The sequence below is a fragment of the Bos mutus genome, chromosome 18 (assembly GCF_027580195.1).
Source record: "Bos mutus isolate GX-2022 chromosome 18, NWIPB_WYAK_1.1, whole genome shotgun sequence".
Lineage (NCBI taxonomy): Eukaryota > Metazoa > Chordata > Mammalia > Artiodactyla > Bovidae > Bos > Bos mutus.
In genome coordinates this window covers 5,319,042-5,335,000 of record NC_091634.1, presented here as the reverse complement: position 1 = coordinate 5,335,000, position 15,959 = coordinate 5,319,042, and the positions used below count along the sequence as shown (strand labels likewise).

The 15,959-nt window shown below is 61.5% G+C and overlaps 1 protein-coding gene across 2 annotated transcripts; it reads right to left on the bottom strand.

Moving 5' to 3' along the window:
- Positions 1–328: 328 nt before the first annotated feature.
- TTYH1 (tweety family member 1) lies at positions 329–13,702 on the bottom strand. Of its 2 annotated transcripts, XM_070386795.1 has the most exons (14): positions 13,495–13,702; positions 10,413–10,591; positions 8,464–8,575; positions 7,433–7,653; positions 5,519–5,614; positions 4,173–4,245; positions 3,697–3,772; positions 3,178–3,233; positions 2,932–3,024; positions 2,513–2,605; positions 1,192–1,334; positions 1,019–1,064; positions 782–862; positions 329–660 (listed from the first exon to the last, which is right to left on the bottom strand). In XM_070386795.1, the coding sequence occupies exons 1-13, from the start codon at positions 13,618–13,620 to the stop codon at positions 824–826; spliced, it is 1,353 nt and encodes a 450-aa protein (XP_070242896.1). In that variant the 5' UTR covers positions 13,621–13,702; the 3' UTR covers positions 329–660; positions 782–823. The 2 variants fall into 2 exon arrangements, with proteins under 2 accessions (XP_070242896.1, XP_070242895.1); XM_070386794.1 differs by lacking the exon at positions 1,019–1,064.
- Positions 13,703–15,959: the final 2,257 nt, after the last annotated feature.

Below are 15,959 nucleotides of genomic sequence, written 5' to 3'. Positions count from 1 at the left end.
CCCCGACTTGAAATCTGTCTTCTGTCAGACACACACACACTCTGAGATCTATTTCTAGATGTCTTCTGTTCCAGGGATCCGCATCTCTTCCTGTGTCAGGACATTTGTGCTGCTTTAGATAGGGTGCCAGGGGAGGGGGGATTGTTGTGTGTGTGTGTGTGTTTTTTTTTTTTTTGTAAAGAAAGTGGTGCAGCATCGGGACAGGAGCAGAAACACCTGGGAGCCAGGAAGCCAGGTGGGAGCAGAGGTGATGGGCTCTCTGCCCACCCCCACCCCCAACTGTGAGGCCAGATCAGGGAGAAATAAGGACCCAGCTGCTTGTAAAATAAAGTCTTCCCTTTTATTTCAAATCAGCCCATTCCCAGGTTGGGTGCTGCAAGTGGAGAGCAGGGGCCCTAAGTCCTCTGGGGTGTGGCGGGGGCTAGAGGGCACTCTCATCCCTCCAGGGATGAGGGGTGGCGGGGCTGGCTTTCTCCTCTCTCCCCACCAAGGCCCTAGGCCCAGGCCTGCCCTCCGGGCTTACTTCCAGGGCTAAGGACACAGAGAGGGGAAGGGCAGGGAGGCAGTCCTGTTTAAGGTATCCGTGGCCAGGGCGTTGTTAGTGGTGGGAGCCCAGTGAGGCTGGATTAGTGGGGTCTTCTCCGGCAGCCGGGGAAGGAACTGCAGAGAGAGGCAAAAACAGACCAGATGCAGGTGGGAGGGAGAGAAGGAATGAGGGAAGGAGGTGCGGTCAGGGGCTGGAGGCCAGCTTGGGAGCTGGGGTGTCAGTCTAGACACTCACCAGAGATGGAGACCAGGCTCCAGTCTGGACTGGAAAAAGGGCTCAGATTGATGACTGCCACTGCACGAAGCGCTTGGATTCCTGCCAGGGAGACGTGAGCAGGGGAGGGCATGATTAGGGAAATGGCTTGGCAATGTGTGCCCTCAAACCAGGACTCCAGGCCCCCAGCCCCTCTTCCGTCAGACCAGGGGGTCCATGCCCCCAGCCCTTCCTCCCTCAGACCCAGGGGCCCGGTACCTGAGGGTTGAAAGGGTCATCATCATCTGTGTCCTCATAGTCGTCACTGGGGTGCAACAAGGGGCGTAGCAGAGAAGCAGGAAGGGGGGCCCATGAGAGCGTGGTCCCCAGCAGTGGCTCAATGGTGCTCCCTCATCCCCTCCCCCAGGACTTCGGCCCCCTCCCCTCCTGACCTGGGTGGGAAGAGGGCCCAGGCTCGGGGCAGGCTGCAGAGGACAGTGGCCAGGGCCCCAGCAGACAGGAGGGAGAAGAGAAGCAAAAAGAGCAGTCCTTCCAGGGTGTCTTCACACAGGCCACGCAGGGCTGAGCCATAATCCTGGGGCGGGAGAGACGGGAGGGGTCAGCGGGCAATACCCATGGCCCGGACCGTCCACCCGGCTGTGCCTCACTGAGAAAATCCGTCAGCCTCTCTGTGCCACAGTTTCCTCCCCTGTCACAGAAAGCACTCAGCGCACGGTAGGTGCTGTGGTCACTGTCATTTATCACACCTGCAGGCATGACCCCAAGTCACAACTTCCTGTCCATCACTGAGAACCCACCACCGCACGCCCAGCCGCGCTGCAGCTTGGCCCTTATTGGGTGCCAGACGTCTCATCCCGGACACTCCCCACACTGTGTGTGTGTGTGTTGAGGGGCGGGGGTGCATCCCTGGCCTCTTCCCACAGCACTCTCTTCTGGGGCTGAGACTCCCAAGGATGCCTCCACACACTGTCCCCCGGGGCAAAAATCCCTGGCTTAGAACAACACTGAGAAGAAGGCTTTAGCAAAACAACTGGCGTAGACCTGCCCCCCTGCACGGTAACGCCTGCTCAGGAAACACTGGCTGACACGGCTGTCATCCCTAGAAACCAGCGATTCCTGAATGCCGGACTCTCAGTCATTCAGCAGGAACTGGCATGAATGACAGACGGCCTGCTCGGTGCCAGGCGCTGCTCCAAGCGCCGGGGCAACTTCGGTAACCAAGCCCCAGAAGGTCACTCAGACCACGTGGAGCTGATGAGAGCGGCGGTTTGGACAGTACCGGGCGCCCCTCCCCTCCCCGCTACAGCAGAGATGGTACAGGCAGGAAGGAACTCTGCGGTGGGAGGTCCATGCCCGCTCCCTGAGGAGGAGGGGGACGGGGAGGATGGGGGTGCAAAGGGCTGAGGCCGGAAACCAGCCAGGGCTAACCACATGGGCCCCTGGAAGTCAGGCGAGAAGCCAGGACTTTAATCCGCAGGCTGGGGGAACTGCTGGAGGCTTCTAAGCGGAGGAAGAAGATCAGATTGTGTTTAAAAGGCTCACTGGGCTGCGGCTGCTGTGGGGAGAGGGAAGAGGCTCTGCCGCCGTCGGGAGCAGAGGTGCTAGCGTGAGCTGTGCTTGGAGTCCAGAAGGACTTGCTGGAGGAAGGGTTGTTGAGGGTAGGGGCAGGAAGCCACATGGAGAGGCCTAGGTTTCCGGGTCCAGGCAGAGGGTCCCCTGGGAGCATAACTCGGGGAGGGGGACAGGTGTCACCTTGTGCAGGCCACGACAATGTAGCAGTGCCACCAACTGGTGGAAGTTTCCTTCTGTTACGTTCAGCGTCTCCTCCAAGGACAGCACAGGCTTCTGCGGTGGGAAGGGGGTTGTTATCCCAGGAACTCTCCGGGCTCCGCCCACCGCACCAGGCCCCACCCCTCTGTCCGCCCCACGCCCTGGGCCCCGCCCACAACCGCCGGTCCGCCCCTTCCTGACTCCACCCACACATTCAGGCCCCGCCCGCCCCGCCCGCCCCTTTCCCCGGGGCCCCACTCACAGCCCTCGGCCTTCCCCTTAGGCGGGCCCCTCCCACAACCGGTGACCCGCCCCTTCCTAAGACTCCGCCCACCGCTCCAGGCCCCGCCCCCTCCCCCGTCTGGGAGTTGGGGTGTAGGGGGAGCACCCGGCCCGCCGACCTGCGCAGAAGGGAACTGGGGCACAGCTTCCCGCTCCAGGCCCTGCAGCTGGGAGTGGATGTTGGCCAGAGCTCGCTGGGACAGAGTCAGCCTCTGCGAGAAGACGGAGGGAGGGAGGAGGGCCCAGCGGTTGACCACCCCCGCCACCCGCCCCACCCCCCGCCTCCTCTCCTCCCACCCCGGGGTCCCTAGATCCAGGCCCCAGCCGCACCCTCCTCCCCCGGCTCCCTCGCCCGCAGCCCTAACCTGTTGAAAGGGGTTGGAGACGGCCTGGTTGCAGAGGAAGTAGTAGTTCAGGATGTCTGAAGCGGGAGCGAAGACGGGGGAGGCCGTAAGCCCCGGGATCCTCCCCGCGGACAGGCGGCGGGGCAGGGCCACACTTTCCACCCTCCCCTCTCAGAGCCCTCCTGTGGTCCGGCTGGCCTCGCCCTCCAAGCCCCCCAGGCCTCCGAGCCCCCACTCCCTCTGCTCCAGCGGACTCCCTTCTGCTGCAGCCACAGCCCGAACGCGCTGATCTGAACACCCCACAGGGCTGCTTCTGCACCTGCCCTGACCCAACTGGGCTACCCACTTTCTCCAAGTGGCCTAGCCCGCCCCTCTCCCTGATCCCTTGTCTCAGCGTCCTTATCCCTTCCCTCTTTTCCAGCTCGCTAGGGCAGGTGCTGAGAGCTTCTGCTGGGCAGAACTGGGCAGGGCTGGCACCCCCACCCCACCGCAGGCATAGAGGCCTGAGGATGCAGGGCGTGAGCCCGGAGGTGTGATCACCTGAGCCAAGGCCAGTCTCCTCCTGGGTCAGGTTCAGGATGTAGCTGTCTGGACTGGAGCAGAAGTCACTGAGGCCCTGAGAGCAGCACAGAGGGGGCTCGGACAGACACGCCCCCGCCTCACACGCCTCAGGGTCCAGACCTCCAGCCCCTCCTCCTCAGACCCGGGGGTCCAGGTCCCCAGCCCCTCCTCCTCAGACCTGGGGGTCCAGGCCCCCAGCCCCTCTTCCTCAGACCCAGGGGTCCAGGTCCCCAGCTCGTCCTCCTCAGACCCAGGGGTCCAGGACTCCAGCCCCTCAGCACCTAGGACACTGGCTTCAAATCGCAGAACCTGTGAGCCTGTCTCCCAAGTCTTGTCTCTCAGGATCTGAGGCCTCTGTTCCCCTCGTCCCCAGGTCTGGGAGTCAGGGGCCTTCAGCCCCTGGAGTCTTGGAGCCCAGGTGCCTGTCCCCACCCCACCCCACCCCTGGTGCTCACCACGGCTGTGGCTGCCTCCAGGCCCATGGAGCCCCAGCTCAGGACCAGAACCAGGAGACTCATCACCGTCATCCTGTAGTGGGGGAGGAGGGGTGGGATTGGAGTTCTGGGGTTCCTAATCTCCCACCTCACCGCTTCCCATCCCAGATCACATCACAGCCCTACCCTTCCCCCACCAACCTCTGGAGCCAAGAGGATAACAGTTAGGGGTAGAGCAGTGGGCAGGGAGAGGATGGGCCTGTAGATGGTGACGTCAAACTGAACATCTGGCCCCACTGGGTGGGGGGGGGCAGGGGGTTGGCAGTGAGAAGGGCCCTGTGTGGGCAGCTCCTGCCCAGGTCTGCCCCGCCTTGCCCTGGACTGTGGGACCGTGGGAGGGCGACTGCCCAGCCCGGGGCCCCAATTCCCAGCTCTGAATTCCGCAGGAGCCCGCTCCCAGCTTCACCCATTGGTCAGCCTCCAGCTCAGCCCAGGAGTGATCTCAGCTGTGCAGGGCTGAAATCGCCTCCTGGTTTTTCTCTTTGCAGGGGGACGGATCATCATTGGAGGGTGGTCTGAGAGTGAGAAGGGTGCCTGCAGGGGGTCAAACTGAAGGCCCAGCCCCAAGTCCCAGACCGTCCACCATGTTTACCATCTCCAAGCTTCAGAGGAGGGCCTGGATGGAATAGCAGGCCTGCTTACCCCAGGGGGGAGCGTGGGGATGGTGGTGAGTGCCAGCGTGGACCCCCTCAGGGCCAGAGAGGATACAAGGGCTCCTCTGAGTGGGATAGGCTGGCCTGGATGGAATCTCAGCTCCAGCACTTTCTGGCTGTGCAACCCTGGGCAAGTGACCTAACCTCTCTGATCACCAGTCTCCCTTTCTGTTAAAAGGGGTGATGGGAAGGACCTCTTCGTAAGGTCAACGCGAGGGTTCCAGAAGAGTATCAGGCATACAGAATGAACCTTTCAGTAAGAGTGTGGTCCTTAATTCCATGCACCACGTGACAGCCTTCTGCCCTCATCTGCCTGCCAGACAGACCTCTGACAGCACCTCGGTTCTCAGTGTTGTCATGGCAACCAAAGGGGGCAGTGATCGCCCCCCCATCCTCAGCACAAGCATTATTACTGTTATTTCTTTTCTGGGACTTTGTTGCACTCCCTGTGACAAGGACAGTCTGCTGCCCCAGCCCCTCCTGGGCTGCTCTGTGTCCCTATGTGCCTGCCCACCCTAGGAACTCTCTGAGGTCTGTGGGACAAGGGAATGAAACCAGCGTGAGCCTTGGAAAGACGGCGGCCCTTCTCACAAGAGCACTGTGGGATCTCGCCCTGTGATGTTCCCCACCGCCAGGAAGGCCACCCGGACTTACACGATCACCAGCCACTTGCTCTGCCTCGCCAGGCCCAGGAGGGTGAAGAGACAGACCAGCAGCTCCAGGAGCAGCAGGAGGACGTAGGCCAGCCACCTGGGGAGGGGGCAACAGGGGTGAGGCAGAAGCAGCCAACCCAGCCTTTCGGGTGTCCAGGTTCCCGGACTGGGACACGGCAGAAGGTGACAGCACCCCCACGAGGGCCCGCCTCTGCCTGGATCTCTGTGCTCTCCGTGACAGCCAGTCTCCAGGCCTCAGCCAAGCTCATCTCTGAAACGGGTGCACAGGGGGCCGGTCACTATCGCCATTTAGAGCACAGGGCCTGAGGCAGATCACCATAACCGCATCCGCACCAAGCCATGCACGAGCCCTGTGACTGGCACTCTCTGAGATTTAGCCTCTCGGAGCCCCAGCCCCTCCACCCCAGGCTGGAGCGTCTTAGCGGGACTTGTTCTCAGGCCTGCATCCAGCATCACAGGGCACAACCCAAGGGCTTGGCGTCTGCAGGCAGATGGGCTGGGCCGCAATGCCAGCCCCTCCACTTCCTGCCCGCCCACAGCTTCTGTGCCTCGGTTTCCCCTTGGTAACTCTTGGGGAGAACAGCAGCACCTACTTCCTGAGGCTGTCGTAAGGCTGAGAGAACCCATAAAGCACCAAGGAGTGTGCCGAGCATGTGGGTGCATCTAACCGTTAGCCTGAACACGAATCAGGGAACTCTAAAGCGTACTGAAGAATTCAGTATCAGTTAATGATCAGCACTCTGACTGCAGAGGACAAAGCCCGGGAAGCTACAGCACAGTGCTGGCCCATGGGAGATGCTCAATAAATAGCAGCATTCTCAAAGGTCCCCACGTGGGCAGAGTGGCAAGGGAGCCGCCACCTTCTCCGTGGCAGCCTCTGCTCGGACCTCCGTGGGGACTGACTGTGCACTCCTTTCCCGGACCGTGGGAGGGTCAGGCTGTCTCCAGGAAGGGGAAGCTGGGCCCCGTGGCTCCAGCTGACCTCCAGGTTCCCTGTGTGGCCACTGACAGCTCATGTGCTCCAGCCTCACTGGTTTCACAGGGCAGATGGCACTTCTGTCTTTACCCTCCACGAACAGCAAAATTTCCCCTCTGGGAGAACTGGCCAAGTCCCCTGAAGGACTCCCAAGTGCCAGACAGTCTCATATGCGTGCATGACTACACGTGCACGCATGCACAGTCGCTCAGTCGTGTCCGACTCTTTGCGACCCCATGGACTGTAGCCCCGCAGGCTCCTCTGTGCAAAGGATTCTCCAGGCACGAATACTGGAGTGGGTTGCCATGCCCTCCTCCAGGAAATCTTCCCTACCCAGGGATCAAACCCACATCTCCTGTGTCTCTGGCGTTGCAGGTAGATTCTTGGGTGTATCCAACAGCTATTTCTTGTAGATGGTGGGTCTGCTTCACCCCTTCAAAGTCTACACTCCTACCCCCAGCCCCCCGAAATGGAGCCGTGGCCCCTGAACTTGGTCACAACCCAGAACTTGAATTCACTGGGACCCAGGCCTGTCTGATGCCCATGGTGGGCATCCAAATTATGGGCTGCTTCAACCCGGGTCTGCCTCCCTGCTGGAGCACAGAATCTAGGACAAAAGTCTTCCCTGGCTCTCTGCCCCCATGTCTGGTCGGGGCCCCAGGTGTTAGATGAACCAAAGAAATCATTCCTAGTGGACGAAGCGACGAGGACTTCACCGTGTTGGCTGCTGGGATGGGTGGCTGCCTGATGTCCAAATAACTGGTTCTCTCCCCTCCTTCAAATGTTACCTTTTCCGTGTGGCCTTCCTGGAATGACCGTCCCCGCATCCCCAAAACTGCCAGCCTCTGTCCCCAGACCCTCCTGTTCTCATCTCCTGCCTAATTTTCTCCACCCAGGACAGGAAGAGAGGCCACCCACCTGTACTCCTCTACAAAGGACACATCCTCGGCCACCTGCAGGGGGCTCAGGGGCACCCCCCGCCAGAAGGCCAGCCCCTGGAGCTGCTGGGCCACGGTTTCCGCCTGCCGCCGGGCGCCCCGGGCAGCAGCCACCAGCTCCGTGCGCTGCGTCAGCACCTCCTCCAGCGTGGTCAGCTCCGTCCTCACGGCCTCGTCCAGCCTCTCCACCATCTCCAGCACCTGGGCGAGGGGGTGGGGGTGGGGGTGGGGGCATCTGGAGTCAGGGGAGGGTATCCTCTGGGTGGGAGGGCAGGGGCCAGGGTGGCGGGGGTGAAGCAGGAGTGAGCAGGGCTGGCTGTCTGGGATTGGGCGCTAGGGCATCTGAGGATGCAGGAAGCGAAGGAGGGGGCCTGCGGTCTGGCGAGTGTGCTTCTGTGGCTTCTTTCAGGAGTTGGAGAGGTGAGCGGGTGAGCCCCAGGGCTGAGATGAAGCCTGGCATCCTAGGACTGAGCCTGGGTCGCAAGTCTGGGTTCTGCGGCCCAGGGCTGCAACTGGACATGAACTCTAAGGTCTGAGGTCGGGCTGGGTCTCGGCCTCACGTCTGGAATCGTTGGGGTCAGAGGGAGCCTTCCTGGCTGAGTCCTGGGTCTCAGCGTTCAGGTCTCCTGCCTCGCACTTGGCCAGGGGCCAGGTCTCTGGCCCTGGATCTGCCCTGAGGGCAGGGTCTTGGTGTTTAGTGTATGAATGGTTTGGGCTGTGAATTGAAGCCCAGGGCTGGGGATGCAATGAGTCTGGGGGTCTGGGTTTGAGCCCCTAGTCCCAGATCTGGGCTGAGGTTCTGAGGGTGCCATGCATGGAGCCCTGCCTGGCTGTCAGCATTGGGTGGACAGTCTGAGATCTGCATGTTGGAACCTGACATTCTGAACCTGGGGTCTCAGCTCTGAGTTCAGACCCTGCTTCCTGGGGGTGGGGAGGGGGGTTCTTCTGGCCAGGTGTGGGGAAGCAGTCTGGGTGTCGGTCTAGGGTCTGGCCCGTGTCTGGTCTCCTCACCAGGTGGTCAATGGCGGTGAGCGTGTGGTTGGCATGCAGTAGTGCAGAGCTGAGCTGGGACACCCCATCGCTGGTCTCACTGTTGCCATAGAAACCGACGCCAATGCCAGCGCTAAGAGGAGGAGGGACGGGAAATCACAAACGGTCCTGGGACCCTGGGGGCCGCCCCCCTCCTCACACACCCAATCGTGGCTGCCACCCCATCCCATTGGTTCAGCCCTTCGTGGGAAAGCAACGTCTCCAGCCTGGTCCCCACTGGTTGCCAAGGTAACCGAGAAGTCTCACTCCCCCGGCCCAGGGACGTCATTGTGATGCTAATGGTGGGTGGAGAGGTGGCGGGGAGGGGGCCCCCAGATTTAACTCGCACCTCCCCGGAGTGAACCCCTGTTGTGCTCAGCCCCAGAGTGGGGAGTTCTCACCTCTGGGGTCTGCTAGCCCCACCCGCAGCCCCTCTATTCTTTTCCCCAAACATCCAGGGTCCTCAGTGTCAGTCCCTTCAGGCTCCAGCCGTCCTCTGCCCCGCCTCCTGGGGGTTCCATGGAGCCACCACCTCCTGGGGGTCCCAGAGCCTGGAGCTCCCAGCCTTCCCCCTCCCCTGGGGACCCAAGTGTCTGGACAGCTGGGAGGGAAGCAAGGGAATGTGGGCCGATGGGCCAGAAGCAGGGCGCCCCCTCCTTCACCTCAGTTGCCAGCAGACAGAGCTCCATTGTAGGGCCTGAATACGGTCTCCAATCTCCCCCCACCCCCAACGCACTGTGGCCCTTTGCGGAGGGGAGCCAGGGCCGCACTGGGGCGGAGGAGGCCCGGACGCCCTCACAGCTCCCAGCGCCCCGCCCCCAGCCATGGGATCGGACACCGGCCGCTACCCATTGTCCACGGTCCCACAAAGCTGCTCTTGTTCCCAGGCCGCGGGGCCGCTGTGCCGCCCCCCGCGGGGCCTTCGTCCACCTCCCCAGTCTACCCCAACTCGGGAGGGCCTGAGGAGGAAGCCCTTGCCCCCACCCACACCCCAAAGCCCCACACGGGGCGGGGAGGGGGGCTCCCTGCAGGGTGGCAGAACCATCTTTCTGGCCGTGGCCCTCCCTGCCCGCCCCCAGTCCCCACTCCAGGGGCAGATCTTGAGCGCCCTGGTCTGTCCTGGGTGGTGGGGGTGCCCTGCTGGGAGGGGCCGCCCGCAGAGATAGCCCTGGGCACAGGGTGTCTCCTCAGGCGTCCTGTCCCTCTCCGCTCTGCTGGTGTCCCAGGAGGCGGCCCTGGGCTCCCAGGGGCTTTTGGGTCTGAATCTGCACTCTGCCACTTGGCCTAGGCGGCCTTGAGAAGTTGCCTCTCTCTGAGCCTCCCTTTTCAGAACTAGTCATGACAACTCTGAGTCAAGCGAGGTCACCGTGGGAAGGAGTCAGGCCAGCTCGGGTCTGCTCCAGGATCACAGACATCCCTCTACCGTCCCTGATGGGGCCATCACTGGCTCCATGAGGGCAGGGCCCTTGTCTGGCTTGGTCAGGCTCCCCTGGTACTGTTGTAGATACTCAGGAAATAACTGCTGAATGAATGGATCAATGAGTTAACGAATGACATCACTAGTTCACATTTACAGAGCCCAGCTGGGGACCAGGCACTGAACATTTCACTCACTCTCACCACAACTGGGAGGTGGGTGTGACAACAGTGTCCATTCTAGAGATGTGGAAACTGAGGCCTGGAGGAGTTATATCACTCCCGCAGGTCACACAGCTATTCCACTCAGAGACAGCAACCCCAGCAGTCTGACTGACCAGCCTTCAGCCCCTACCCCATCCTGCCAGGGAAGTTATGTCTCCCCTCCCGGCCTCAGTTTCTCCATCCATCGAATGGGAGAGCAAGTCTCCCTGCTGGGATACCACCAGGAAGGCTGCTGATAGAGAGCTTGGGGAGCCCTGTCCCCCTGCCCGCCCACCCTGGGGCCCCATTACCAGCCGACGAGAAGGGCAGCGATGCAATTCCAGGTGACACACCCTCCCCCGGGCGGGGGGCTCTTGGCCCCGGGGGGTTCGGGGGGCCGGCAGCAGCAGAAGCGGATGAGGTAGACAGCGATGAAAATGAGGCTCAGGCCCAAGCCCAGGCCTGCCAAGGCCGCCACCAGCAGCAGGGCCTGGGGAAGGAGGGGGTGACAGGGCGTCAGAGGGGCTCTGCACGCCCTCCCCAAGTGGCCGGAGGCACTGTGTCTGAGATCTCGGTGCAGGTGGCGGGCATCCTGGCGAGATGAGTGGCAAGCCCACCCCGTGGTTTTCAGGTCTGTGCTGGGGCTGTGCAGCTTAAGGTTGGAGGGCGCTTCCAGTTGGGAGGCCCGGGTCTTGGGCTCAGTTCCGCTGTACCCTCCAAAGGCTGTGTGACCTTCGGAGGGCCCGTCCCCTCTCTGAGCCTCAGTTTCCTCCCCAGAGAAACCAGGTAGTTGGGACGAAGCCCCATCCGAGGACACGAAGAAACCTGGACCCTGGAACCGTGGGGATCAGGGGGCTGGTGGGGGGGATGCGGGCTCCTGGTGGTGTGTCTGAGGCTGGGGGTGGCAGGCTTCCTCCTCCCTCCTCCTGCTGGTCCTCCCCACTCCCTGCTTGCTCACTCTCCCCAGAGGCTGAGCTCTGCACACCCACCGCAGTGAGTCTGTCACCCCGGGCCTCAGGGGGAGGGCGTGACAGCCTCCCTGACAGTGTGCCTGTGCACACAACTCAGAGATGGGGACAGGGAGGCTGAGAGTGTGAGGGCCGAGCAGGCGGGGAGGAGAGAAAGGCAGGATGGGGGAGACTCATCCAGGATGGGCGGGGGTGGGGGGAAGGAGCGACTCAGAGGAAAGAGAGAGATGGAGACGGAGACAGAACCAAAGGTGGGAGGACAGAGGTGGGGAGAGGAGCCGTGGTTGCAGCCAGAAGAGCCTTGCACAACGACGGGGCGCTCCTGTAGGAGGCAGGGTTTTCCACTGCCGTTCTGGGCTCTGCCCAGAAGCCCAGAGAGGGGCCACGCTTTCCCTTCAGCCACACAGCACTCGGGGGCAGCAGCCACAGCACACCCAGACTTCTGGACTAACGAGTGCTGAGTCCTGGCTCTGCCTTGTCCTCATGCTGGGGTGTGTGTGCTGGGCGTGTAGGTGAGTGTGCATGTGTGTCTCTATGGGAGTGCCTGCGCCTGCAGGCGTGAGGGGGTGATCTGTATGCACTTGTGCGGTTCTGAGCACAATTCCTTGAATCCGTGAGTAGTCTCTGGTGGTGGTAGGGGGTGTGTGTGTGTGTGTGTGTGAAAGAGGTAGTATGTGAATGTAGGTGTCAGTGTGTGTGAACACATGAGTGTCTGAATGTGTGCCTACATGAGTGATATATGTGTGTGCATGTGTGAGTCTTGCAAGAATGTGTATCTGTATATGGGTGTGCTTGCTTGCTTGCTAAGTCACTCAGTCGTGTCCAGCTCTGTGCAACCCCATGGACTGTAGCCCGCCAGCCTCCTCTGTCCGTGGGATTCTCCAGCAGGAATCCTAGAGGGGGTTGCCCTGCCCTCCTCCAGGGGATCTTCCTGACCCAGGGATTGAGCCCATGTCTCATGTCTCCTGCATTGCAGGCGGGTTCTTTACCACTAGCGCCACCTGGGAGGCCTGTATATGGGTGTATATGTGTGCATATGTGAGTGTGTTTGTGTGTGAATGCATGTGTGCGAATGTGTGTCTGGCTGGGTGTGAGTGTGTCCCCCCCAGCACAGTGGCGCCCAGTCCCTGATTATCTTCCCAGCTGTGCCCTCAGGGTGCTCTCCCTAGGGGGCGATGTCCCCTCCTGCCCGAGGGTCCCAGAGCTGTCACCCTGACTGTTGACAACGGGGCGCAGTGGGTCTCCCCAAGTGCCTCTGGTGGTGGCCGACTAGGCACCGGGGTGGACAGGTCTGCTTGGCCATGAGCAGGTGTCGGTGGACCAGGCTGGGCAAGCCAGAGGCCATGGGCACAGGGCTGGCGGTCGCCGCGTGGTGGGGAGAGGGTGGCGGGGAGTGGGCGGGGAGGAGCTGCTTACCGGCTCAGTCCAGCCATGACCCAAATAGCTCAGAACACAGCACTCATCCCCGCTCCGCTTTCCTGGGACCCCCCCTCCGAAGCCTGCCAAGCCCCAGCCCCCTGTCCCGGGAGCTTCCCAGGACTGATCAGAGGTCCAGACCTCACAGGCAGAGCTCGGGACCCACCCGAGGCTCCACCATCCTCCCCACCCCCGCCCCGCCCCCAGCTCAGCCAAGCCTTGCTCATTAATCTCAAAGTCAAGGACTTGAATTAAACTGGGTCAGGGGACCCCGTTCTTTCGCCCCGAGTGGAGCCTGACCCAGGCTGGGCCCCGTTCCCCAGGGACCCTGGTTTCCTGAAGGCTCCCACCCGGCCCCACCCTCTGGCTCCCAAAACGAACCTCGTCCCCAGCCTCCCTCCCCTGCCCCTCCCGTCCCGGGACTGGCTGGAGGTCTCCTCTCCCAGCACCTCCAAGTGGTTTTCCCAGCTCTGGCCCTAAGACCCCTCACACCCCCTGCCCCATTTCAGGCTTCGATTCTGTCCCAGAAGCGCGGCAATCCCCAGCCTCTTCCCCTCCACCATGCCAGCGCCTGTCTCCTGGGTCCCGCCTGAACTGGGACATGTTTAACTGGACTGCCCCGATCCAAGGAGGGAAGGGTCATCCTTTAGGACGCGGTGGACCCCTCTGATGACGACCCAGGAGGCTGGCTTCTCGAGCATCCTCTCTGAAACCCGGGAATCCATGGGCCCCCCGTCCCCTCCCTCCTCTGGGACCCTGGGGCCCAGGCCCCAGCCCCCACCTTATTTAAGGAGCTAGGGGTCTGGCTCCCTGCGCCCATCCCAAGGGTACCTCCAGCTACGGGTAACCACGCTCCTGCTCCCTCGGGTACCCCAAAGTCCGGGCCCGGCCCCAACCCCCAGAGAACACAGGAATCGGTCCCCAGCCCCTTCTCCCGCGGGACCCAGAAGCTTTGGAGCCCCCACCCCTCCACCCCCCGCCACACCACAGACCCCCCGACCGCTCCCACCTGCTGGTATTCTCGTTCTTGGGGCGCGAAGGCGCTGGGCACCGGTCGGAGCTGGAAGTCGGCGCGGGGCAGCTGATGGAGCAAATGGACCCAAGCAGAGGGTCGGTAGCCCGGGGGCGCCCCCATGGCCCCCGGGGAAGGCTCCGCGGGGCCGACGCCGGGGCTGCGGGCGCCTGGGCTGCGGAGCCGGGCGCGGGCTGAGCGGGGTCTGGCGGGGCTCGGGGCTCGGGGGAGCACGCGGGGGGAGGGAGGGGGTGGGGGGCGGAGATTGGGGGAGGAGGGGGGCGGTGCGGCCGGGCGGGGCCGGTGCTGCCCCTGGCGGCCGCGGAGAGCACTGCGGCAGCGCGAGCCCGGCGCCCCGCGCCCCCCGCCCTCGGGGGCCACCGCCACCTGCGGCCCGCGCTCTGCACCGCTTCGCTCTCGGAGGCGCCCGGCAGGGCTGGGCTGAACAGCGACATCCAGCAGAGGGCCGCGCGTACTGTCGTATCACCCTACAGCTCCACGATCCCTTTATCTTCAGGAAGAACCTTCGTATCTAGGTCGCCAGTATTTGCACAGCGTTTTACAAATAAGGATCAGTTACCAAGAATGGTCTGTTGCATCAGTAAAATTCCTCACTGCTATGAGCGTATTCTCACCTGTAACCCATTTGGGCGAAAAACCTTCTCCCACTCAAGTCTGTATAAGGACACAGCTTCTCTACACAAACCTCCCTATGTGTATAGACCACTCTGGAGTGCCTACCGACCTGACTGTGTACAGACCACTCCGGAGTGCGTCCCCACAGGTCTGTGTACAGACCACTCCGGAGTGCGTCCCCACAGGTCTGTGTACAGACCACTCCGGGGTGCGTACCCACACATCTGTGTACAGACCATTCCAGGGTGTGTACCTGCAGGTCTGTGTACAGACCACTCCGGAGTGCGTACTGTACCCTCATGTCTGTGTACAGACCACTCCAGAGTGAGTACTCACATGACTGTGTACAGACCACTCCGGAGTGCGTACCATACCCTCATGTCTGTGTACAGACCACTCCGGAGTGCGTCCCCACAGGTCTGTGTACAGACCACTCCGGGGTGCGTCCCCACAGGTCTGTGTACAGACCACTCCGGGGTGCGTCCCCACAGGTCTGTGTACAGACCACTCCGGGGTGCGTCCCCACACATCTGTGTACAGACCATTCCAGGGTGTGTACCCTCATGTCTGTGTACAGACCACTCCAAAGTGAGTACTCACATGACTGTGTACAGACCACTCCAGAGTGTGTACCCTCATGTCTGTGTACAGACCACTCCAGAGTGAGTACTCACATGACTGTGTACAGACCACTCCAGAGTGCGTACCCACAGGTCTATGTACAGACCATTCCGGGGTGCGTACCCGCATGTCTGTGTACAGACCACTCTGGAGTGTGTACCCACATGTCTTTATAAGTGTAGAAGGATTCTTCCCACTTGAACAACAACCCTACTCATCTATTTGGGGACTCCTCCCATCTTTATAGGCTTTCCTGGTGGCTCAGAGGTTAAAGCATCTGCCTCCAATGTGGGAGACCTGGATTCAATCCCTGGGTTGGGAAGATCCCCTGGAGAAGGAAATGACAACCCACTCCAGTATTCTTGCCTGGAGAATCCCATGGACAGAGGAGCCTGGTAGGCCATAGTCTATGGGGTGACAAAGAGTCAGAAATGACTGAGCAACTTCACTTTCACTTTCCCATCTTTATAAGGATGCCTCCCATGTGTTGAAGAACCTCTCTAAACTGATTAATCATTACTTCCATGTGCATGAGGATCACCTTGCCCCTTGTCATTCATTTTACAGTTTATAAAGTATTTTTCCAGCCACTATGTCTGCTGAGTCTTATCAGGAATCTGCCGATGTCACACTGATACAGGCCGAAGCAGAGATGACCCGGCCACTTCAACACCACCACCCAGCCAGTCACTGCTGAAGTTAGGTTCCCAGGGAACTGTCCTAGGGGTTCCCCTACACCTTTGGAGCTGGGTTAGGTTTTGCTACCTGGGGTCCCCATACCTGGCCTCTCTTGAAGTATCGAGATGAGGTGGACTGGGGGGGACAGAGAAAGGAGGGGGTGCTCCATCCACAGGGCCCCAATATTTTGCTGCAGATTGGTGAGAAAGGCCTGGGAGGCAGTTGCCCATCTCATGACCAGGGAGGAAAAATAACGGTGATGGTAATGGTGGTGGCTGGGTGTGGGGGGGGGAGGCCGGAGGGGCGGTCAGGAAGGTAATGACAACGGTGATAATTATGGGGCTGCCCTGGTGATGATGTGATGAGGATGGTGAGGGTGAGGAGGGTGGTGATAATAGTGACTGTTGATGATGGTGATGGTGAGGATGAAGGTGGTGGTGCCGGTGGTGATGGTGGTGAAGGTGGTGATGGTGAGGGTGATGATGAAGGCGGTGGTGGTGAAGGTGGTGGTGATGACGGCGAGGATG